The 25,236-nt window shown below is 42.4% G+C and overlaps 1 protein-coding gene across 4 annotated transcripts in view; it reads right to left on the bottom strand.

The window, feature by feature from the left end:
• Positions 1–1,160: 1,160 nt before the first annotated feature.
• Positions 1,161–25,236, bottom strand: part of ror2 (receptor tyrosine kinase-like orphan receptor 2) — a 33,486-nt gene continuing 9,410 nt past the window's right edge. The window contains exons 2-10 of one of the 4 annotated variants that reach the window (XM_040197814.2): positions 14,166–14,237; positions 10,311–10,598; positions 9,447–9,477; positions 7,934–8,055; positions 7,485–7,799; positions 6,254–6,508; positions 4,054–4,256; positions 2,623–3,567; positions 1,161–2,547 (exon numbers count right to left, since the gene is read on the bottom strand). In XM_040197814.2, coding sequence (XP_040053748.1) covers positions 2,113–2,547; positions 2,623–3,567; positions 4,054–4,256; positions 6,254–6,508; positions 7,485–7,799; positions 7,934–8,055; positions 9,447–9,477; positions 10,311–10,598; positions 14,166–14,237 — 2,666 coding nt within the window. In that variant the 3' untranslated portion in view covers positions 1,161–2,112. Of the gene's footprint in view, positions 3,568–4,053; positions 4,257–6,253; positions 6,509–7,484; positions 7,800–7,933; positions 8,056–9,446; positions 9,478–10,310; positions 11,525–14,165; positions 14,238–25,236 lie in introns of those variants that run through there. The other 3 variants (XM_040197813.2, XM_078088287.1, XM_078088288.1) reach the window with 3 other exon arrangements.

The following is a 25,236-nucleotide window of genomic DNA, read 5'->3' as shown; positions in this document are numbered from 1 at the left end:
AGGATAATGTTGGTTTATGATGACAGTAATATTAATTGATTAATTAATGATTAATATTTAAAATAATAAGGATGATAGCAGCAGCAGGAGGCACGAACAGGGTCCACATAGAACCACGATCCATGGAAACCTGTGAGGCGAGAAAGCACAAATACTCCATGGCCCTAAAGACGATATCTATTGTATTGGAATCCCTGATTGTTGTTTGTTTTTCAGTCTGACATATGCCTAAAAAAAATCTGTCCAATTTTGCTAAGCTGTACAAGTAGTCTTGTGCATTTAAAATAAATATGAAATCCTGGATTAATTCCCAGAATTAGTTTTGTCTGTATCAATGCATTGCACTTTAGCATACTTGCTGACGCAGTGCTCATTTGTCGCTCACTTGCTTCCCATTTCATTTTGAGAACGCAGGTTGGGTTTCTAAGAGAATTGGATATTTTTGGAGAAGGCATCCCTCTCAGTGTTCCATTTTGATTGCTCACCCCTATCATGTGATCTTTTTCTGAATGACAGCAAACAACATCGGCCGTGGGAAACAGTGCTTAATTTCAGTATGGATAACAGTGTCTTCAACCTTGTTCGCTAGGCCAGCAGCTGTTGTGCTGCTAATTTCTACCTTTGTATAATGCTACTACTGCCAACATGTAACGAAGGAAAGGTATTGTTTTAGTTCCTTGCGTCAATTTCCACGTTCAGTTGCGTTATCAACCCCTTCAGTTCGGGTAACATCGGCACATGCTTGCCCAGTGTACATCAATAGTCATGTGATATGTGTTTAAGGCGTGCTAATATTGGCAGAAATGATTTCACTAAAATTCTTGTGGTATTGGTTCGAAATGCTGTTTTAAAACTCAAACATAGTAGTAAGGATGTAAAAAAGTCCATCTTTAAACAGAACATAGGGTTGCAATTGCTGCACCATGTGATCAGAATTCAATAGTCAGAATTCAAGGTTCTAGCCAAGAACCACATTCAAGGATAGGGATGTAAAAAAGGTACAGAATGTGATATATGAGTTATTTTAGTAGTATCGGAAATAGTATTTCTTCACTGCAGTATATTTTTTGGTCTAGTTTATCTTCACTGTGCAATGTTTCATATACTATAGTAATGATCAAGTGAAATTACCTGACTCTCTTCTTAGGAGGAATACACCATTTTGTTAATATTACTTTATTGCATGCTCCATAGATGAATGTAAACATTATATGGTAAGCAAAAATGTACCTAAACAAAGCAAACATGTGGTGAAAAGGGAATTGTACAAATAACAGGCTTACGAATCTTCGTATAAAAAACTAAAAAGAAATAAAAAGTTCAAAACAAAGTACATAATTACAAATCTGCACAATTTGGTTGTCAATGTTCATGTTACAAATATATACCTTGTTGGGTTTAAGTTGTGTTTACACTTCAATGTCCCGAAAAGAAGAGATTCTTGATTCTCAGTCTTTCTTTTTGTCAGTGAGTATGATTATTAACAAACCCCTACAGCGTATCTATTCATCAAACATTTTGTCAATCGGTGATTGTGGCTTTCACAACTTAAAAGATAATAACCTAAAAAAATAAAAAATGTGATTAAGCTGTCAGAAGAACAAGCACAATGCCACAACATACATCCTGGTTCAGTCATGGGTTCCGGTAGAAACCCTTCTGCTATGGTTGTGTCTTTCACTTAACACAACTGGCACTGCTACTGGGAAAGAAGAGGGTGATTGACATCAAGGTAGTGATGTCTTTATAGAGGGGTGTGGTTTCTGAGGTTTGGAAGGTGGGTGTTGTTTGCATTGCTGACATTTAAAAGGAATACCATCAAGGCAACCCCTATAGTATTTTTTTGTTCCACAGCAACGGCAAGAACATAAATCTCTCTATAAATGGCAACATTACAAAATGATTGCATGATTAATTTTGCTTAATCATTAACATTATTGACGTGCAACACACGTGACATTCAAACCTGTGTCAGCACTATCTAAATAAAACTCCAAGAAAACATTCAGTCACTGTTCCACAACACTTCTCTATTCACTTTATGCTGCTTATTACATTTTGGCAAGCACAGCTCACAGAAATAATTCAGCTCTTCTTCCAGCAGAACCACACTTATGTGTCTGACAAGTGTATCACCAGTTCATCAGTTTGCAGAGGGTCATTGTCCCCTAGCAATTCTGTTTCAGGCACCAACATGTCCATGTTTTGGTCTTGCCCATCCTTGGACGGCCTGTCAGCAAAGTCCTCATCATTGGTCTTGGAGTCATTGAGCAAAGCTGCTCGCTCGGTGACAGAGTTGACAGTGTTGGACGGGGCAGTGGTGACATAGCCTGTAGATGTGGATCCACTGCCACTATGGTGAGAACTACTTTTGGCAACCATTTGTGGTGGATGGTGCATCTGGGGAATTTGCATGGGTATTTGCATGGGGTAACAGTTCTGCAGGTATGGGTAAGCTTGCATGGGGTGATATCCGTTGACAGGAATGTAGAGCTGCTGGGGAACCATCTGCCGATGCATTTGGCCCTTCATGGGAATGAACTGGGGCTGATGGAAGGGCAAACTCTTTTTAGGGCTGGTGTAACGAGATGCATTTGCCGTGCTAATGCTGATGTTACTTACAGGGCTCGTGCTCAGGGAGCTGGTCTGGGTAGTGTTGCTGGTGCCAGAAGTCTGAGCGGGGCTGGTATACCTGGAGAGGCTTTCCCAAGAGCGCAGGCGTGTGTGGATGTCCTTGAAGCGAGGCCTTCTTGCTTGGAATTCACTCCAACACTCTAGCATAAGGGTGTAAATCCAGGCCGGGCAGTCATCTGGACAAGACAGTAGCTGATGGCTGCGCAACATTTCAATCACATCCTGGTTGGAGTAGCCACAGTATGGCTGCAGACCGTAACTGAAAGTCTCCCATAGCAAGACACTATAAGACCAGATGTCGGAGTCAGTGGAGAATTTTCCATACATAACCGCTTCTGGGGACATCCACCGAATGGGCAAAGGGCTTGTGCCTGTGAGATTGTAGTAATCAGCAGAGTAGACGTCTCTGAACAGGCCCAGATCCAAGATCTTGATGCTGAGCTTGTCATAGACCAGAATGTTTCGGGCAGCAAGGTCTTTATGAACTACTTGCTGGCTGGAGAGGTACTCCATTCCGGCTGCAATCTGGGTGATAACATGAAGAAAATCGGCCTGCTCCAGTGTGGATTTGACTGTTTTGTCATCATCTGAGCTGCCAACATCTGAGTTGGGGGAGCGCATCACCAGATACTCATGGAGGTCACCAAGGCTGGAATAGGTGAATATCATGCTCATTGGCTGCTCTTTGCTGACCAGACCCAGCAAACAAACTATATGTTGGTGTTGTAAATTAACGCGGAGCATGGCTTCATGGCGAAATTCCTCACAGAGAGAGGCATCAACCTTGTCCTTTAATGTTTTGATGGCCACTACCTGTGTCTGCTCACCAGGTGCGGTTCCATACATGTGGCCCTTGTAAACCTTGCCAAACCGATCCTCGCCAAGCTCCTCCATAAACCGCACTGCTGACATGTTGATCTCCCGCAGCTTGGCCTGCAGCCACAAAGCAATAAATACAATTACATATCATCAGAGTGCATGGCCAACAATAAAACGTAATGGAAGCCTTTACCACTGGAATGCAACGGTTAATAATTCCGTTGAACGGTGGTCACTCTCTTTTTCATAACTGAGTCAGCAGAGCAAAACCAGCACTGCCTTAGATATACGTTTTTTAGGATTTATGAGATAGCAAAACAATACACAGTGGATAATAAGACTGGGATAATACTATAGAACACCTTTGGCAAATACTATTTCAGCCCAATGTTTAAGAGGAGCTGCAAGTTTCAAGTATCAAGCTTAAAATCCTTCATGATTTTGAACACGTGATGGTGCAAGTTCCTCATTGTATTTATGCCTAATCCTCAATGGAGGTGTGTTTTCTAATACACTGCTAATGTTGTTCTGAACACGACCAGGAAGAATTTAAATGAAGTGCCCATGTCAATGAGCCTCTTTACTCTGTGTGTGCATTACCTGGTGTTTTTGCTGATTCAGGAGAGACAGTTCCATGTCCTGGCATGGGGAACTGCTTAGCTGGCACCGTGGAGTGTCAGTTGATTCCTTTTGCTTATTTCGACACATGCAGACCAGAAAGAAGAGGCACGCGATGACCAAAGGGATGGCAATGGCAGGGATCAGGATAAACAGAATCTCATTCCTGGGGTTCTCTGGGAGCTCTGCAGTTAGTAAGACAAATGAGGTAGCAAGTTAAGTCCTCTGATTTTGTAATGCAGTTTTCTTTGAACACACAACCCATGGTACGATCATACTGGTCAATTTTCTTGTTCCATTGAAAGAATGAACAAAGGCTACAACATGTCCAACACTTGACGGCTGCTGTGGGTGAGTGGAGCGCACGGCCGTCCTCCAATCAGAGGATTGGTGGTTTGATCCGTTGATGATGTCATCAGTGTTTGAATGGGTGAATGATGACATTACATTACAGGTCATTTAGCTGACGCTTTTATCCAAAGCGACTTACATTACATTTTTAACCCATGGCCTTTTGCATTTTAGCCCAGGGAGCAATTAGGGGTTAGGTGTTCGACTCAGAGACACTCCGACATGGGACATTGAGCAGCCCATGCTCAACCACCAACCTTGCGGTTCCCGGCGCACCCTCTCTACCCCTGCGCCACGTCGACCCCCACTTTGAGTAGTCGAAAGACAAGAAAAGCTCTATCCAAGTACAGCCCATTGACCATTTATCATCCTTAAACTGAACAGGCAAATCAGTCAACTGACAATAACATTGTTGAGGGAAAATGTTTCTTGTTGTCCAACATATATTCATGTTATAAACAGTGTTAGAGAAATTGGGTAAGTAGGGATATATATATTAATATGTCCCTGTACAATTCAACAGAGAGAAGGGAGAAGCTAACAGGAGGCCCATAGACAGATGTTGTGAGGTGATACGGTTGCAAAGATATAAGGACAGTCATCGTGACACTGGTTTAGGACACATATGTCAAACTCGCGGCCCGCGGGCCAAATCCGGCCTGCAGGGGGCTGGACGGCGCGGTCGGTTCTGCTTCTTTTATATTGATTTGTCTCGACCAATCATCCGCCACCATCCAGTGCTAACCACCACGCCACCGTGCCGCCCATTAAAAAGTACAACACATACAAATATATTTGTCAACAATAACCGATATGGGACAAAGCACAAAATATATACATGACAGGTTGAAAAGTAAATGGTCCAAAGGCGAGTAAATAAAAACGTATCGTCTTGAAAACTGCTTTGCTGCTGTTATTAGCGAGCTAACGCTAGCTTGTTGCCTGCTGGAGGTTCCTTACATTCCTCACGTCAAAACGGGACAACGTGGTGCTCCCGTCCCATGTGACATTGACTTTGCATATTTTGCCATTGACACTTTTTTAATTTTTTTAGTGTGAAATGCTCGCACATCGTGGACGACTTAACTCGAGCAGACGTCTTGTGACTCACAACAACTGCCGGCTGCTTTTTCCTCTATGTCGGCTCGGCCCTTTTTTATTTTTGCTCCGTGCATCTCCGCAACTCATTGAATGACTCAATAATCGCGAGACACAACAAATCCATAATGAAATGTATAAACTAATTTGTTATATCATCGCCTCGTTGGTGTCTTTCCGGAAAGTGCTTGGTTTATTTGAGTGTTGTTGCTCCAGTAAGTCTCTGTGAATGGAAGAATCCAGATCTCCAGTGTGATCAAGTGTGTGTTGCTGAAAGTCACTGGTCTGTGAGAATGTGTGGGTCCACATCGAGTCAGATAGGTAAAGTCAGTCAGTTGTGAGAATAATTACAAAACTATGAATAAATTAATCCACAACATCAACATGGATAATCCAAAAGCAACATCTAATTAGTTAAAGCTGGCGTGTGTGTCTTAATGGAACAAATGATGTGACCGGTCCCCTCAAAAGCAAATCTAACTACTATCAACTATTGTGAAAGATCTTAACTAAATCTGAAACAAAGACAAACAAATGTCTGCACATGAGACTAAAAGAATGTCACACGGACATAATCCAGTGGAGGGGGTTAATGCCAAAAACGATAGCCCAAGTAAAATGGGCAGAGTTGTCTAACACTAGCCACAAAAAGCATTCTCAAAACACTATTTATGTCACCTAACCTGAAAATGATGATCTGTGAAGGGTATAATTATTGCACTATGGTACTTACTGCAGGGCTGGATGTCACACAGGTCCACCCTGACCTGAGGGTCCAGCGTGAAGCACCATGGCGCCTGCATCTGGCCCCCTGGGTTACGACAGAAGTTATGACTTCCCCAGAGCTCGGGGTAGTCCTGGGACAGGTAGTGACTGTGAGGGTACTGAGAGGTCCATGGCTGGCAGTGCTGACCGGACATAGTGATGCTGACTGTGCCCCTGTAGTCCGCCCCACTTCCATTGTAGCAGCTGTGGTCTGTGGGCGAATCTTTGGGAGAGACAATAACTCAGTGTGGACGTTCCTTCTTACAACATGAGAGAAGTGACCTAGGTTTTAAACTGTTGTTTTTCAGCTGGTTCAGAGAGTGACAGTTCTATAGTATGTAACATGGTAACACATTTTACGTGAACTATTAAATGTGTCCAGTTAAAATGTTGTTAAACTGTTAGAACTGTCATGTTCTGTTAATTCTTTTATGTTCACTTTGTGATCCTAAATATTGAAAAAAGTATTGCTTTGGATAGAACCCTTATATACCACATAATATTTTAGGAAAGCTGTTTGTTTGTGTAACTGAAATGAAAAGACTGATGGCAGTGTGTATACTACAGAATTGGCGTCAGGATGGGGTTAGCCTAGCTTAGCATAAGTACTGAATGCAGGGCAAAGCTGTTGTATCCACCTCTGACTACTTCAGTGCAGAGTTTCTTGTTCTATCATGATGTGACAGATTCAACCATTGATCACAGATTTTGGTCTCTGAACTGATACAATGCTCCCAAACACGGCGACTGCACTTCAGAAAGCTACGCAGTCACAGCACCCGCACGGAACTTACCTTAAAATCACAAACTGTTGTCGTAGGTTTTAAACAAACAAGACAAAACGTGCTTAGCTAGGCCATCAAGACTCCACCTCTGCTTGAGATGAATATTTTGCACTTAAAATATATATATATATATATGAGTAGCCTATTTTTTTGGTTTTATTATGAAGTCTTGAACATGTAAAATAACCTAATTTACTTACAACATAAGTGATGTGCCAAATTTGACAGTATTCACATCCATGTAATATTGGATTTGTTCTGTACCAAGCTGATATGTCAGTGAGGAATTTCTGTTGAATTGCTAAGTGACATTTATTTCAGTATATTTTAGTAAATTGTCGAGCTCCGCTCCCTTACGGGAAGGTGCGTTTACATCAATATGTGTAGTGCGTGCATGCTGCAGCGTCCACCTACATGGACCCAGTTTCTCTGCCGGCACTCCTATCCTCATACAGGAAGCAGCATCGGCTGTGCCCGGCCGCGGGAGCAGGTGGCAGCTGGGGAGTTCTAGCTGCATGAGGATCATGGGATTGGATCGGGCAATGCTGTACTCGGTGTGGCACAGGTCATTCTCCAGGGCCTCGCACTCATCTCGACAGAGCTGGCGCCGCCGAGGGGTTCGGGTGCCCTCGTCACACAGAGGGAAAACATAGTAGCAGAAGGACGGGATGGCGAACCTGGAGCACTGATCTGATAGGTGCGTAGAGGTTCCAATCATAGTGAAGGCAGCTGGGAAGGAGGAAACCGATACGTTTGAACTGTGTCTTTGGAATGTCACATATCTTTGGTTGTTAGAATTATACCCCCATATTTCCTGATAATAGTGCAATACGTCAGCTCAAAGAGGCTGGAGATTTTCCTACCTGTGATTCTGTTTTCACTTTCCCCCTGCATCTGCAGCGACTCAACATAAATGCTTTGGTTTCCAATGAAGCGAGCACAGGCGATGCCTCGGTAAGGCTGGCAGAAACCCTTTTCTCGCGACCTGAAGACAAAAATAAATCAAGAAAGCACTTTCTTTTACAACTGAATTATAATAAGCCTGAATTTAGGATATACCACTTGTATTTGTATATTCCAGGACAGAGTGATCCAGTTTTTAGTACTAGTTATAATTGTCATGAGTACCTCAGTACTGCTTAAAAATGACAAGGATCAGAATTTGCAACAAAAATAGCTCTAATAAGTAATTGTATTCTCCGGGAATTCATGTGGACAGACAGCCCCTCAGTCCAGCTGTCATCTGCCGAATGTTGGCTCCCAGTCCACCAGTCATAATACAGTTAACATCAGCGGTCTTTGAACACAAGACCAAAAACTCTCCCGACATTGAATGTGAAGAGGTCAAAAGTCTAGACCAGTAGTCATGAGGACCAAGGACAAATCAACCAGAGGTCACTGAAGAGACACAGAGGTCACCATTTTACTTTACATTTAACAACAACACCAACCTTTGGCAAGCCAACAGCCACGTTCTGCAATCAGGTACATGGACTGTATATAAGCACAGCATTTAAACAGGAAACACTCAAACCTGAATAGTAGACGTTTTTTAATAGTCAGCTGAGGAACTGAGTCCACCAATTATCTCAAGTAGACGTGTTGGCCCTGGTGAAATACACACTGGGTGAATTGTAAAGTAGAAAATGACTGCAGCACTCTGGCCACATGGTCCACACCTCCCCAGGGCTCTTTTCAGACTGACCCCCGTCATTAGCTCCTCTGGTGTCCCAGTACAGAAACAATGCATTGCACAGTCACCACACAGTCTAAAGTCACCTATTTAAAAAACTTAAAAGCAATATGTAAATCCTTTCCATTAATTGTTATAAAATCTAAGAAATGTAACACTAGACAAACTAAGTCCTAGCATTAGTTCAGTAAGGAGGACTATACTTTGAAATGCTTAGGGCTGATGTTTATTACTCATATATTGGCCTCAAATGTGTCTCTCACTCATTATTTAGTTGCTGTTAGTTTTGGGGGCCATCAATCTTGATACCAGCTGTTTTCATCAACTGCCCACATCTCTCCACTGAGACACCTACATTGTTGACCTGTAATCTTGCCGCGGTCCCTTTTTAAATATGCTGTTTAGTATGGTTTTGCTGCTGTCGCACACGTCACTCAGACATCCCAATCATCCGGATTGCTTCAGTGTCACCAGGGATTAGCGTCAACTCCCAGGAGGATTTATCTCGCCCCTCCATTACAAAAACATAAATACAATTAGCAAAAATGTTGACACTAAACATTGTCTAGATTTCAATTGTCAAATTTGCTTTGGGAGGTTCCTAACTGAGTGAAATCAGCCAGAACACACACACACACACACACACACACACACACACACACACACAGTAGGTGTTCACTTACGGTTCATCTGGGCTTTGTGTGGGCATCTGTCCTGTAAAACCAAATAAAGAGGGTCCTTTTTACTAGTAGGATTCTCCATGCAGGTTTTAACGGAACAAGACACATGTTAAAGTATAATATGTATCATTTAAAGATTGATACAAAAAGAATCACTCTCAAACAGCACTTTTGAAGTTGTGCTGTGTTCACAAATCCTATAGGTGTTTTTTAGGTAAAGCCTTCCAATCAATTTCAGGACTACACCTCAATTCATCTTTTCCACTGAGCAGACATTTAATAACATAATAGCGTCCCCTCACAGCAAGAAGGTCCTGGGTTCAACTCCACTTCGCACCGCTCCGTGTCCCTTTCACTTTTTTGTTAAGGTATATTGTATTTATTTAGGATATATTTTTTCACATTCTGATTCTAATGTCTAAATATTCTGATAAAATAAAACGTTCTTTGTTCTCTGAAAGAGTGTACTTGCATTATTATGCTATTATATTCATTATTATTATTATTCATTATATTATTGCCATTATGTAGTCAATGGCATAAAATGGTCTGAAAGTTACAATAATATCATTTATCGCAATTCATTTTGGTGCAATACATCGCACAACAAAAAGTAGTTGATGTGTTAGCCCTAATTACTACATTAAAAGACAAAATGCGGTATGTTATATGTTTAAAGGTCATTACCATAAACTTAAAGGAGGTGACTGACATAGAGACCCCGCATACGACCGGTCATTCACAGTAGCCCCGCCCTAAACATCCCCTGCTTTATGGTCTGTTTGACACTAAATGGACCACAATTTACTAAATGCTAGCGCTCTGAACGAGCTATGTTTCCCTTGGAATTATAAATGTGAAGCATACCTAGTTTGACGTAGAGGACACCTGTGGCAGAGATGACCTTCAGTGAGTTGGAGGCAACACACTGATAATAACCAGTGTCTGTCGTGTCCAGGTCCTGGATGCGGAGCTTGGATCCCGCCTCTGTTTTACGGATTGTTATGCGACCCTGCTCCTGGACTACGGGGGCATCGTTTTTCAGCCAGCGAATGGAGGGTCGTGGGTTCCCGGTCACCTTGCAGTGCAGCGTGGCCGTCTGGCCTTGGAAGTGGGTGATGTTGTTGACCGGCCCTTGGAACTCCAAGAAATAACCTTGAGGAGCAGGATGATGATGTATCAAAGTAAGCATCACGACTGAGAAACCAGCAACTTGTTGTCTACAAAAACGGACATTCATGGAGCGCAGCATCAGCTACTACAATGATGCTTCACAATCATGGTCTCTTACTTCAGCAAAGTCCAACCTACAGCACATAAGGGTTCTCACAATACCAAAATTAGGACTTTGATACTATACTTGCCAAAATATTACAGTACCCGATACTTATGATACCACAAATACGATACAAGAAGATTTATCTATGATAGTAATGAATAAAACATCTGTTTTTACCTGGCATCTGTTTGACTGGGATACACAATGCTTCATTTACTAGCATATAGAGTTTGATATTTAACAAATTAAACGAACAGAACCGTCCAGCGTAAACTCGGAAGAAATAAATCATGTGAATGGCAGTGGAATCCGCGATCAGGAGGGAGTGGAGCTGAAATCCAGAGAGGAGGACGCTGCCTGAGATGCAGAGCATCACATCAGGGGCACTGACTCTCCCCTTCTCCACCACGGGCTTCCCAGCTAGAGGTGCACCTACAGCAGTAGACTGATGGGACATTTTTATCTTCTTCCTCTGATAAAAAAAACTGTTTTGGAGCTGGCACAGTCAAATTGTACGTATTCTACATTCACATCATTTTAAATCAGGGACTTCAATATTCTATTTACTCTCTTACTACCTCTACTTCCTAGACAACTGGAATGTGTGAAAATAAACGCTGTTGTTGCTGTTCGATTACTAAAACAAAGAAAGAATAAGTACATTGAAGCTCTATTGCTGCTCAGTGCTCCCTTTGTCGCTGGAGAACTGACAGTCAGAGCAGTCAGTCCTCCCATTGCACCTTTCAATTTCCCCACCCTGGTATTAAACAGACCCTGGAGCAGCATTGAAGCTTCCCCTTAAATTACAGCATGATTGATGCTCTGAGGTCAGGAGGCCACACTGAACACCCACCACGCTGCACCATGGAGCTAAAATCCAGGCCCTGAACATGAGCAGTCTTAATTAACTCTTGCAGCTGATGAGCCTCATTGTTGTCATGAGTTTACCTGCTCTGACTAGAAGGAAAGATTTTCAGAGGGAAGTTATTCTGGAAATAGAAGAGAACTGCAACATGTTTGGGGCCATGGCGGTGCTGCCCAGGGTTGTGGCCCTTCTGTGGGGAGTTTGCTTTCTAAAAATGTCACGAGTTGTCACTGTGTCTATTTGGGTTCTCCCACAGTCTTTCGGTCAATTAGACGACTTATTGATTAAACCCTGGGATGGGCTCGCAACCTCTCGAGGATGATAATCTAATATATACATTTCATATAGTTACATCAAGTACAATATAATAATACTCAGTATAATATAGTAACATATATATATATATATCCCGGTCACCTTGCAGTGCAGCGTGGCCGTCTGGCCTTGGAAGTGGGTGATGTTGTTGACCGGCCCTTGGAACTCCAAGAAATAACCTTATATATATATATATATATATATATATATATATATATACACATTTATATATCATATAGGCAGGTGTTTCATGTCCCTCACTCCTGTACCTGTCCCGGTTTTATAAAGGCAGCATGGAAAGCTAAATATGGCGTTAGCATAATAGAATAGTAATAGAATTCACTCGTCACAATGTACCGATAGAAATGGTACATTATAATACAAAACATTACATCTTAGTTTAAGAAAGGCTTAAGTTACGTGACGTTGGTAATGATGTTGTGTTATTATGTTTTACATTACATTACAGGTCATTTAGCTGACGCTTTTATCCAAAGCGACTTACATTACACACATAAGACGCTGGAATAAACTTATAACGTTAACTTTGTAATGCTAGCCCCCCTAGGCTGTCCCTCACCTGAACCCCCCCCCAGGGTCCTTTATTCCCTAACCCTTAACACACATTTTTAACAAATACACAACGAGCAACCTCATGTTAACTGCAGCTCGTCTGTAGTTATTAGTTAACTGGCTTGGTGACATCCTACGGAGGCTGTGAGGATTTTATATACCAGCTTATACTTCATATATGACCATAAATTGATCAATGAGCTCAAGGATACACGTTATGAACCTGAAATATCACTTTGTATGTAACCTTAAGAATGAATACACTTCAATACACAAAGAAACTTGCTTTGCGGCTTTTGTTTCGTTGTGTGATTATAGACTAACTTAGGGAGCAGGAGAAAGCAGCATTGAGCTGAAGGAGAATGATGAGAGAGTGTGCGATAATGACATATCGCACACTCTCTTTATGTCTAACTATTCTGACAAATACTGTGTGTGGTAACATTCAGCTACTGTAGCTTGGACAATTCTATAATATCTTATGGTTACAGTTATAACAGCTTGTATCCTATGCAAGAAAAGAATAAGGAATCTGTGCATACAAGTTAATAAATGTGTTTGCTGTTTTGTTTTCTATAATCTCTGCCTTGAGATTGTAATATTACTTTTAGCTGAAAGTACAACGCTTAACTGAAAATTTAATTTCGACCGTGGCGCATGGAGTAGAGAGGGTGCGCTGGGAATTACAAGGTTGGTGGTTCGAACCCTGGCTGCTCCATGTCCCATGTCGAAGTGTAAGATTGTACATGTACTTTATAAGTGTTTTAAGGCTTTCACTGTCAACCACAGCAGTTTGCAAAGCAATGGGAGCAGTGGAGGTAAAGTTGATGACACAGGCAGGAGGTCCCCCCGTAGGCCAGACCGTCCCCTTTCAGAGACCGCTCCGTTTAGCCTATGCGGTTGTTGGAGGACCAGCCCAGGTGTACCACAAAGGCGGCTGAAGCCTGGAGGCCGTAAGGATGCAGCCTAGGCAATTGAGACACAGCTTCTATCACCCCAGAGCTGCAGTGACATGCAGACATGCAGAGAGGAAGTGCAGGAAAAGCACATATTCGGCCAAGATATAATATTTGACCAATAATACTATATGAAAACACAAATTGACAATTTATTATAATTATTATTTATTTATTTTGTCGCTTAACAAAAGGGCGCTCATGGTTTGGGCCACCCTCTATCAGCCAGCCAGTTGATATGGGGCCTTCCTGCCAGGCTGTCCTGAGGTGTGCGTGTGTTTATTTCTGCTTCAGCTTTAAACAGCGGTTGAAGATGTGATAAGTTACAAAGTGATCAATAAATAGATGATGAAGCCAGGATCATGGATACGCCCCTCTGCATCAGTCTCACTCTCTGGGTTTCTCAACGCCACCAGAATCTTCATAGATCTCCATTGGACTCTCCATTCATTCTATCATACTTGACCCCATCAACCAATACCTCGACCCCCTTTCCTCGCACCAGGTGATACTCATTCATCCCTACAGCCACTCCTCAGTCCACAAGCGGGAATAGAGATAATGACAACATTTCCATGACTCGGAGGTCTGTTGAATTGTATTCCGGTGGAGTTAAAGTGTCATAACTATGCTTGAAAGATTTTTTAGGTGGGCTTTGTATGAATTACATGTATGAGATTCAACATATAAACGATATAACCAGTCGAAAACAAAATGAGAAACATTGATCTTACCTTCAGCTGTGGGTGCAGCTCCACTTTGAGATTCAGCCACACCATCTGCATCCAATGACAGACCCTGATTTGCTGCAAAAAAATAGCCATAGAGAGGATACAAAAGTTAAAACTAAAGCCAAACTTAAACATCTCTACCGAGTTGTTGGTCCCCGAGAGGCTGCAAAGTCTATTCAAAAATGACATTACATTACATGTCATTTAGCTGACGCTTTTGTCCAAAGCGACTTACAATAAGTGCATTCAACCATAGGGTACAAACTCAGAAGACCAAGAAACAAGAAAGTGCATTTTCCTCAAATAAACCAATTTACAATTGGCTATAGACGAGTGGCGCTATAAGTACAATTTAAGTGCTACAATTTGTTAGTCTTTTAGTTGGGTGTCATCGGCATAGCTGTGGTAAGCCATGCGAGCGAATGACAGCTCCGAGAGAGTTGGTGTAGAGCGAGAAGAGAAGGAGAGCCAGGACGGAACCCTGAGGAACTCCAGTAGTAAAAGGTTCCGACACAGATCCCCGCCCGGTTACCCGGTAGGTGCGGCCGTCGAGGTAGGACGAGAGAAGGGAGAGAGCAGAGCCTGAGACACCAAGTTCCTGAAGGGAGGAAATAAGGATCTGGTGGTTGACTGTGTCAAATGCAGCAGAGGGGTCCAGAAGGATGAGGACAGAGGAGAGAGAGGCGGCTCTAGCAGTGTGGAGTTGCTCTGAGACAGCAAGTAGAGCAGTCTCTGTGGAATGGCCTTGAAGCCTGACTGGTGGGGGTCAAGGAGGTTGTTACGGTGGAGATAGGAGGAGAGTTGGTTAAAGATCGCACGTTCAAGAGTTTTGGACAAAAAGGGAAGAAGAGAGACCGGTCAGTAGTTGTGTTCTTCAGAAGGGTTGAGGGTAGGTTTCTTCAGGAGGGGGTTGACTCTTGCATCCTTCAGAGAATTGGGAAAACAGCCAGATAACAGAGCAGTGTTGATGAGACAGGTGAGGAAAGGAAGAAGGTCAGGTGCGATAGATTGTAGAAGATGCGATGGAATGGGGTCAAGAGGGCAGGTGGTCGGACGGGCAGAGGTTACTAGGGTAAGAATTTGGTTAGGAGACAGGGGGGTGAAAGAGGAGAGTGAGGGCGATAAGAGGTGAAGTCAGTGGGACGCAAGAAGTACGAGATGGGTTTGAGAAAGAGGAGCGTATGTCAGCTATTTTCTTGGTAAAGTAGTTGACAAAGTCACCCGGAAGAAGGGGGGAGGGGGGAGGAGGACTAGGGGGTTCGAGGAGTTTGGAGAAGATCGAAAAGAGGGGGGTTAGAAAATGAAGATTCGATTCTGGATTGGTAGAAAGAGCTTTTGGGAGCAGATATAGAAGCAGAAAAAGAGGAGAGAAGAGACTGAAAAAATATGTCTTGAACAAGAGCAACACATCTGATGTTTGTTGTGAGGGCGGAGCTTGAAAAGGTCACAGGTCGCAATATGCGATAAAATGACATATAGCACACTCTCTGAATTCGCGTGCAATAATTTTTGGTGCTGCGATATTCATTTTACATATAAATGAACATCACCAACATTTAAGTTGATCGCGCTGCCTCCGTCCTTTTTCCTTGTGGAAAACGGGGGCGGGGCTTAGGCATTGTGCACACAGGCACAGAGCGACACAGACAGGTGAAGAGAAGCAGTGAACCCAACTAAGCTAACTAAGCTAAAATCTCACCCAAAACAACAACCATCCGCTCAGTCTTTAACCTGAACTACTGTTGGTTCCTCCGGACTGCTCGTTCGCCTCTTTGTGCTGATAGGCGTTCCTCCCGGGCCGGCACATTGTTAGCGGAGCGCCTCGCCCTGCCGGCGGTCGGGGCCCCACGTTAAACCTCCCCGGCTGCCGCGGCGCACCTTTCCGCTGGACACAATTTCTCGAACCCGACTGAATCGCACCAAGCCCGATGCTTCGCCCGCTCCGTGTGCCTTGCACTTATTATTGTTTTTGTTTTATTTATGTAGGATATTCTGACAAATAAAACGTTCTTTGTTCTTTGAAATAGCGTTTTAGCTTTTATTACTATGGTATTATATTGTCATTATGACAGTCAGTGGCATAAAATGGTCTGAAAATTGCAATAATATTGCAACAAATGTTGCGTGGTGGAATAGTCGCACAACAGAAATTTGATATCATGACAGCCCTGGTCACGGCCAATTACTATAAGTAATGTAAAACATGTGATCAGTAACATTCAACCAATCTGTTGCGAGAGGTTACACAGTCAAACAAAAATTCTACTCAGGATTGCAGAGCGTCCAGGAGAATGTCAGTGGCTGACATGAACACGCTGATGGCCTATCGAGACCCAGTGGTTTGTTTGTCCCTCCTGGGCTACTATAGGAACACGGCGGTGCAATATAACTCCGGGCAGGACCCGCTTTCTATGAACATATGAACGGATCATTTAAACAAAAGGTTTCAGGTGAGTATACGTTGAAGAAAACATACTGGAAGTAAAGACTAATAAATTTAATCTCCACAAAAAGATGCTCAGCATTCTTGATGATCTTTTGTCGACTAACAGAGCGCCGTCCAATGGTTCGGTTGATCACTAGGTGGGATACACAAATTGTCCATTTCTTCAAAAATCGAGAAATAGGGCATTTGGCCGTAGTGACCGTTTAGGTCTGCAATATTTATAGTAGTTACATTGCTCATGGAATAATAATATACTGAAAATAAGGCAATATTAAGGCAACTTTAGGAGAAAAAATAATCCCATTCCATTGTCTTACAAGTCAACATATTTGTGGAGATTATTACCTTTAGGAAGTTGCATTCTGTTTTGAGATTTCAAGGTGATCCATGAAGAACTTTCCTTCTCCTAAAAAATGTTTTTCTTAAAGTTAAATTAACTTGAATTTGAGAGATCTTTAGGCCTGCATACTAGGAAATAGGAAAACTGGCCTTCTCCTCTGATAAAACACAGCACATACATATTATTTTTTATGAGCAATACTTGTAATGGATACTCCGGCTGCTCCGTTTGAATCTCTCCGGGAGGTAATCAAGATCAGGCCCACGTGAGAAGACACAACGTATCACTCGGTTTTTGGCTCAACTCCACATTGGCCTATGACTTCCCTGGGATACAGAGCATGTGCTTGACAGATGTGGCCAGTCGGAAGGAAATTGGTGGTGCTGAGGTTTTGCAGTGAACAAAACCATACAGCATTCCTTTCAAGAGTCACCATTACCAACGATTGGAACCGCCTTCATTATGAGAAGGACAGACTGTTTTGCTTAATATCTCTGCATGGAAATGCTGGATTTTTATTCACCCAAAATGTGTCAAGAGCTATTAAATGTCTTTCAAACATCACACCAGTTGTGATGCACTGCAAGGATGAAGTATGCAAGCATCAAAACACACACTTGTGTGTTTCGATCTTTTCTCACTGTTCACATCTGTTCAGGATCTAAAAACGTAATGGAAACAACAAAGAGGTTTTTTGTTGTTGAAAGAACACATGAGAACATGTTCTCGATAAACTGGTTCTTTGACTGACTAGATGATTTAATGTAATTTCCATAAAGTTAAGGGAACAACAGACACAGGCTTAAACCCTGTTTCTGTTTTTGATTCGGTTGCAGGTCCATTAAATACTCTACGAAGCTCTTAAGGCTAAAGAGCCTCTCCCTAGATCTAAAGTTTATCCATAGAATTCTTTCAGCAATACCGAAAGAAACATTCTGGTGATCAGGCGTCTCATTTGTAGTCACCTTTGTTACTTTTCACAAGGTGTGAACTATACTGAAATATTTGCGAAAAATTATGAGAAGTAAATCCAAAGAGAATTAAATAGAGTGGGTTTGAAGCTAGATTTAGGTTGAATGAGATGGTGTAATACACCAACTCTGCTGATCGCACACTTCTCCATTCGTCAAGACCAGACGGCAATCGGATGTGTGAGGTTGAGGATGAGTCAAAGCTGCATTCTCTCTAGTGATCACCAGGGGGCAACTCATCTGGTCCCATAGAAGTCTATTAGAAAATGGCTACTTCTCTCTTGAATTATTCCCTCAGTAAACATTGTGAACATGAGTGTATGGTCTCAAGCTCTAGCTTCAAGTCTTCTTCAATACAGAATAATGTTGATTTAGTAAATTAGTCAAATAGACCATGAAGCAGGGTAGGGCGGGGCACACTGATTGATAGGGATGATTATTGATAGGTACTACTAAAGGCTGGCGTCTTTACGCACCGTTGTTTCGACGCACTCATTTCAATTCATGGTTCTAAAAGTCTTGCGTGTGTTGCAGAGAAATTCACCGCCAGAACAACAGGTGGAGTAACGTGTTTTGTTGAAGACGACCTAGAGAGTCACGTCTTTGTGTGAAGTCGTTGGTTGGTTTATTTATTTATCATAGACTTTATTGCCCCGTGCATCGCCACTGCTGCTTTTCATCACGTACACATTTGTCCGTATTTTCCTCCACAACTTTGTTCCCCTCGTCTGTGGAGATCTCCCTCCATGAATCAGAGGCCATCCGCGGGAGGCTTGTGTCGCTTTCGACGCAAGCCTAGAAAAATGGGTCAACGCACACAAGCACACAAGGAGGTGTGAAAAGACACGCAAGGGGAATAAACTAGGATTTAAAATCAAACATGTTGGACAAAATCTTTTTCTAACATTAGAAAGCACACTTACAATTACATTTTTTTTTTCTCGATCAACATCCTGTTTTATGTCGTTTCTGCAGTATCATCTCAGGAGGTAGGCCTCTGTAGCTTCAAACTAACCCTTAAAAACACACATTAGTCAACACAGTATTCACTAGGTCCACTAACTTATACAGTCATGGATGAGCTGATTAGTCGACAAAATCTACTACATGCACCAAGGAATAGAAGAAGTTTCTAAAGTTGAACAGAATGTGGGAGAGCCAAAAAGAGTGAGACCAAGACTTTCAAAAGTCTGGGAGTTTTTCATTAGCAAACCAAACCGTACAATGCAGCATCTGCAAAACAGAATTGGCGTTTCACAGCAGCACTACGGCAATGCACAAACATTCAAAACGCGAATGTCCTGGAGCCACCACTTCTCCTGGGTAAGTTTTAGTTAACAGCCTAAGTAACATTAGCCTGATTAACTAATCATAAGATTAGATGTTGGAAGACACATCTGGAGGATGCTTGCCAACGCTCTTTCAGCTATGTTAAGTGCAATGCAGAAATTAGTGAATTTTCAGAGTGGCCTGTCTTTTCGTTCGTTCTGGCAACAGATTGTGGAAAAAATAATTTACACACAATTACGAGAGAATACTACTAAAAAAAAGAATCGTTAGTTGCAGCCTTAGACCTTCTCGCCATGATTCTGGGCACAAAGCTCTTGCATTTATCAGCCTTTGGACTTTCTCTTTCCTCCTGCCAGGGCCACGGCCGGGGGCCAAGGTTTTCCATGGAAGTCGGCTTGTGGGCTCTTCTGGCTTCCCGTGTCAAAACTTTGGCATGGAAAACTACGTTCACAGCGGCGATGTTCAGGCATTTCACCCAATTATGTACGGTTCCTCCCATCAGACCTAACTTCTTCTGGGAAAGTACGTTGTCCCATTTCAAACCGATGGTCCTTTAAGCTATTCTGTTCTGGTTTAAAATGATGCGATTCATGAATGGGACAAAAAGTAATTCCTCAAACACTTTATCTCTGGGTTGTATGAACACAAACTGAAAACAAAACTTCTAGGAGCCACTAGCCTCCAGGCACGTACGTCTCTGCTACAATACCAATGAGCCCACCTATTTATGGTTTACGTACAGTATGAATTCATACCGTAAAGAAATCGGTATACCGTTTCAACCGGTGTACCACACAGCCCTACATGTATCCACAGCATTGAGGTATATGGAAAGGGGGGTATAGGATGCCTTTCCATCTAAGGCGGAATATGACTGTAGCCTTCTGCCTCCACCATGAAAGGGCCCTTTGAGAGCTGAGAGGCCAGGCCACTACTCCATCTACTGGGGTTTTGACAGAGGCCCCTCTAGCACACCTCAACACTTTTATTCCCTCTCCTGTTTAAATTGCTTGTGTGTGTGTGTGTGTGTGTGTGTGTGTGTGTGTGTGTGTGTGTGTGTGTGTGTGTGTGTGTGTGTGTGTGTTCTGTTGCCCCTCAGTCCTCTAACCTTTGTCACTGTTACCCCCCCCCCCCATACTACCTACTACATTTTCCACCCCCACTGCAAACCTTTCCTTTAGTGTTGATTTAACAGCTTAAAGACAGCAGATTTGAGTTTTACAAACCTTTCTAAAGAAAGCATGATGTTGGTGGCTTAGGAGAAGAAAATAACCACATGAGTCTCAGAGAAATTAAAACCTGACTGAAAACTCAAGCCCTGTTTTTCAGTGAGTGGTTAATAAACTTAAAGCTTGATGTTTATTGGAGTCAATGGAGTTTGTGGTTAATGAAGCACATCCTGCTGAGCATATGTATTGTTGATGAACGTGTACAGTGTCTTCCCTGCTGGTGGACAGTGGCAGTAACAGTTACTTCTGTTAGAGAACTGGTCGTAACGAGAGGACACTAGTGCCGGTATTAGCAGGAATCTGATAATACAATCCATTATCATCTCTGGTGCCTGTTGTCGTTGCTGACTGTTAGCAATGTTGTGCTAACAGCTGACAGACTTCTCCCTGTAAAGAGCAGTGTGAAGGCAATCCCAGTTGGAGAGATTATGGTGGTAGTGATGGCTGCCAGCGTAACCATACAAATGGGTATTGTTGTAGGAGGATCTGGGTAATACTTATGCTACTTGGTACTGGGTTATTTCAATTGATGCGGTACTGATACCCAGTCATTACGGTGATGCAGGAGGAGGAAAAACATAATTAATTAGTTGTTGCTGTGAAGTCTGTGAGCTCAGCAGAGAAGCATTGATGTGTAACGTATGTGTGTTATTTCAACTAGACTGAGATGCAGACATTGGAGAGGCCTTAATATTCTTAACTGTTTATAAATCTCCTTGCGTTAGGTTTGGATGTTTTTAATGGTTTTATGTGAAGCACTTTGAATAGCCTTGTTGTTGAAATGTGCTATACGAATAAAATTGCCTTGCCTTAATGCACAACTTGTGTGTGTGTCATAATTGCAGAGACTGAGGTGCAGAGAGCCGACCGCCAAGATGCAAGTCTGTGTACATGTTTCAACTCCTACTTGCAAGTATATTAACAAGTGTTACGTTATTATTAAACTGGTGTCAAGTCTGATGTCTAATAAGTTATGATTCAATATATTGCCATACTGTAAGAAAGATTTTTTATTATCTTGATTTAGAACGACAAACAACACGGCGCCATATACATAGAACAGGAGTCTTCAACGTTTTTCAGCCCAAGGACCCCCAAATTGATAGCGAGATGGAGCAGGGACCGCCTATTCTACGAAGTTTGGTCCGCCATCTTTTATTTTTGAGCTTGGCGCTCATTAGACGTGAGCATATACGGGATCTGTGCTGTCGTATTTGCCTGCTGTGAAGGAACCGATGTCCAGCTTGAGAGCTGCTGTGGGAAGCTCAATGTTGCGGACTGAAAGATGACGTCTTCTTCTTCATCAATTTATCCGTTCGCTACAATATGTTGGATTCATGTTAATGTGTATTTAAAGACAATAAATACAATTCTGATTGTGAAGACATTTAAATTTGTGGGGAAAAAATGCTTGGAAAAAAAAAAAGTGTCTTACCAACCAGAAATTTAGTGAGACCCCCGCAGTGTCTCCGCGGACCCTCTGTTAAACCTCTGCCATAGAATATTGGGTAAAAAGTGGGGTCTGCATTTGCATGTACCATCCAACCGTCTGGCCCTACTTATATGTATGTTAACAGTTGCATAAAAACTATAAAACATAAATATGTGATACTCAAGTGTATCCATTCTGTCTCACACCTCATGCAAACAATGCGTACCGAGTGCTGCCAATAGTGGTCGGTCAAGAAGATGTGTGACTTCATATCATAACGAGGTAGACTTTAACAAATGCAACAAAAGTAGTCAACATTTTATTACTGTATATGTGGAGAAAGTTGAGCCACACTTAAAAAGAGCAGAGTGAGGAGACAAGCCAACGTGTCCAGGCCCCCATCAGTGCTAATGAGAGGAGGACATTCGGAAATAGCAACGGTCAGTTGTTCCCAACAGAACGCATTTCAGCGTTTAACAGAAGTGGGAATCCAACACAGAGTAGATGCATGCAGTGGATATGACACCATACTGCAGCCTGTAACACACAGTTGAAACAGGGAGTAACTTGTATTGTGCCCTAAAGAAGTTATTGCTTGGTTGTAGCTTGTTAAATATCTGCATTGTAAGAAAACAGTTTGTGAAAACGTAGAGAAAATGTTTCACTTCCCTTTTAACCACATTAAAGTCGCCATGCTTGGTTAATGATTATCAGCCTCTGCGGCACTTTTGTGTGAGACTGTCTTTGCTCACTTTGAAGTGCTTCCACTTTGCTTCCGGCTCTAACTGCATTCTATCTGCTGATCTAGCACTTGACCGGATACTGTTAAGTATGAGTCTGTATATGTTGCTTTTGTTTTGTTGTAGGGGTGGGGAGGGGCGGGCGGGGGGGCAGTCTTGGTCAACCTGCCTCTACTAGATATCCAGTTCAGAGCGCGCTGTGTGCCTCCTCTGTTTCTCAACCATTTCAGCCCCTCAGTCTTCTGCCATGGGAGTTATTCAGGGCCTCCTCAGTTACACAGAGAGGTGCCGTCTTAGAAAGGAAGAAAAGCATCACTGTTTTGACTGGGTTCTCCTCAAAACTGTTCTTTTCATAAGTGTTTTGTTTCATTCAGGTATAAGTCAGTTTAGTTCTTAAATTTGAAATGACTTTTTCCTGAGGACTCTCTGAAATCTCCACTTTTGAAGGATTCAAGAAAACTGACTTCAAAAGCAGGCGGTATTAACATCTAATCACTCTCTATCCTGACTTCATGTTTCAGATATTACCGATTCAATGAGACGGCAGCGTGATGACATGCAACAATTATACGTATATATATTTATTTAACTTTCCCAGGGTGTAGACACACAACCTTCATGAAATGGAAAGAATTCATCCCCCTTGGGAGCCACTACATTGTCCACCGCATTTTACACATCGTGTATTTTGGGATACACGAAATGTTGGCCTGAGATGGCACTGAGTCATAAGAAGGGAAGTCTGAGTGTGTCCCTAGTGGTTCAACTGATAACGGTCAAACACACAGCCTCTCTTGTGAAAGACAAACGGTGTCCTAAAATGATGACCCTTGATAAAAAGTTTAAGGTTAGTATATAAAAGTACCCCACGTAAAGAAAAGCCAGACAGCCTGAAACAACAAACCGTGCACACACACTTGTGCAGTATTTCCTCTACCATTATTACAGGGGGGCGGCACTCCCCCTGAAAAAGTCTGGAATAAAAAAAGAATTCTCCCAAGCACAGCAGTTACACACCGACACATGCACGAATATGTCCGTGTACGTGCGCACGTGGCGCTTGCACCAGCGGACTGACTACTCCACCTCAGAGTGTGAAGTCATCTTTTTTAACAACACACTTTTACTGAATCTTTATATTATCTGCTTTACAGCATATTTGGGAATGATATTCTAGAACGTTTTTTCCTTCAAAAATGTATAGCTTCAATAATTTCCTGTCCGCAAGAAGGCAGAAAAACACAAGGGAACAGATAAACAGCCATCATCTTTTCCCAATAAATCTGAACATGACCAAATACTACAGCTGGTCACAAGCCCTACAACCTTAAGACAAAGCATCTTACAGATGGAGGTCTGAAGGCTGGTTTTGGATGACCGGCATTTCTCCAAACAACGCCAAAAGTTGTGGTGTAAAGGGGTGTAGTTGAACTATGATCCATGCTTTGAAGTCATAGATAACACTTTATTATGTATAATGCTCAATCAGGCCTGGGAAAGATAGAACAACAACAACAGTGTCAGCCAATAGGGCTCATTGATCGGCAATGGAAAAACATGATAAGTTCTGCTCACATTACTACACAGTGAGCCTCCTATTGTGCTGTACTACACTACATTTGGATGGGTTTCTATTTGGGAAGCACAGCGCAAACATTCGGCCCAAATGAAACTAAACACCACCGTTTGGTCATCGCTCAACTGCCTCATGCTAGAACACTAACAATACTGCTCTCTATCTAAACACCTTAAAACCGCTCAGTGTGTTAACAACGTAGCAGTTAACAGCGCTGACCTTGCTCCTTGAATATCCAGACGCCGGCCCAGCATAAGCATCTTAAAGATGCACAGATCAGTATCTCAGATCGGCAGACTGTACAAGCTCTCTTCACACTGTGGGAAGGTTTAGGCCCTACTGTACCTAGATTTGCAAATGTAGCGTTGGCGCCACGGCCAACCTGCAGAAAGCGCACGCTGTGATACTTCAGTTTTTGTCCTATTTACGAAACCTGCAGTTCATCGGGTAATCAGTGCCTTTCTACACACTTAAGCATTTAAATGTGAGCTGCAGGGCTGCCGACTTTTCACAGAAAATGTTGTCGAGAGATGTTGTCGGAGGTGTAAGTTACGCTACGTGCAGCGAATTGGGTTTACCGTCGGCAAGGTTGGAGATGGACCAAAACGCTTGTGTCACACAGGGAAACCGTGAGAGTTTGCAGCCCTGTAGCTTTGTTGGCTAGCTTGACAACTTTCCTAACACAGTCAAACATCAAGCAAGTGCAACACAAGACAAACCAAGACAGCAAATAAGTTACTGAATAGCAGAAATACATACATGCAAAATAACCTACAATTTCACTCATGTTGTCCTTTATGATCATGAGGTCAGAATGCACACAATATTGTACCAAATAATACACACTTGATGCAATAGGCTACATGCTGGTGGAACCTGAGGGTGGATCTTGACCTAATTATTCCATGATTTAAGAAATATGCATGTGAGAAGATCAAACTCTATGTGCAATTAAATGAAGCATTGTTTATCCCACAGACAGTCAAACAGATGCCAGGTAAAAAGGAACCTTACAGATGTTATATTTATTACTATCATAGATAAATATTC

The sequence above is a fragment of the Gasterosteus aculeatus genome, chromosome 14, assembly GCF_964276395.1.
Source record: "Gasterosteus aculeatus chromosome 14, fGasAcu3.hap1.1, whole genome shotgun sequence".
In the NCBI taxonomy this organism is placed as follows: Eukaryota; Metazoa; Chordata; class Actinopteri; order Perciformes; family Gasterosteidae; genus Gasterosteus; species Gasterosteus aculeatus.
The sequence above is the reverse complement of the archived record's forward strand: the minus strand, read 5'-3'. Positions and strand labels throughout refer to the sequence as shown.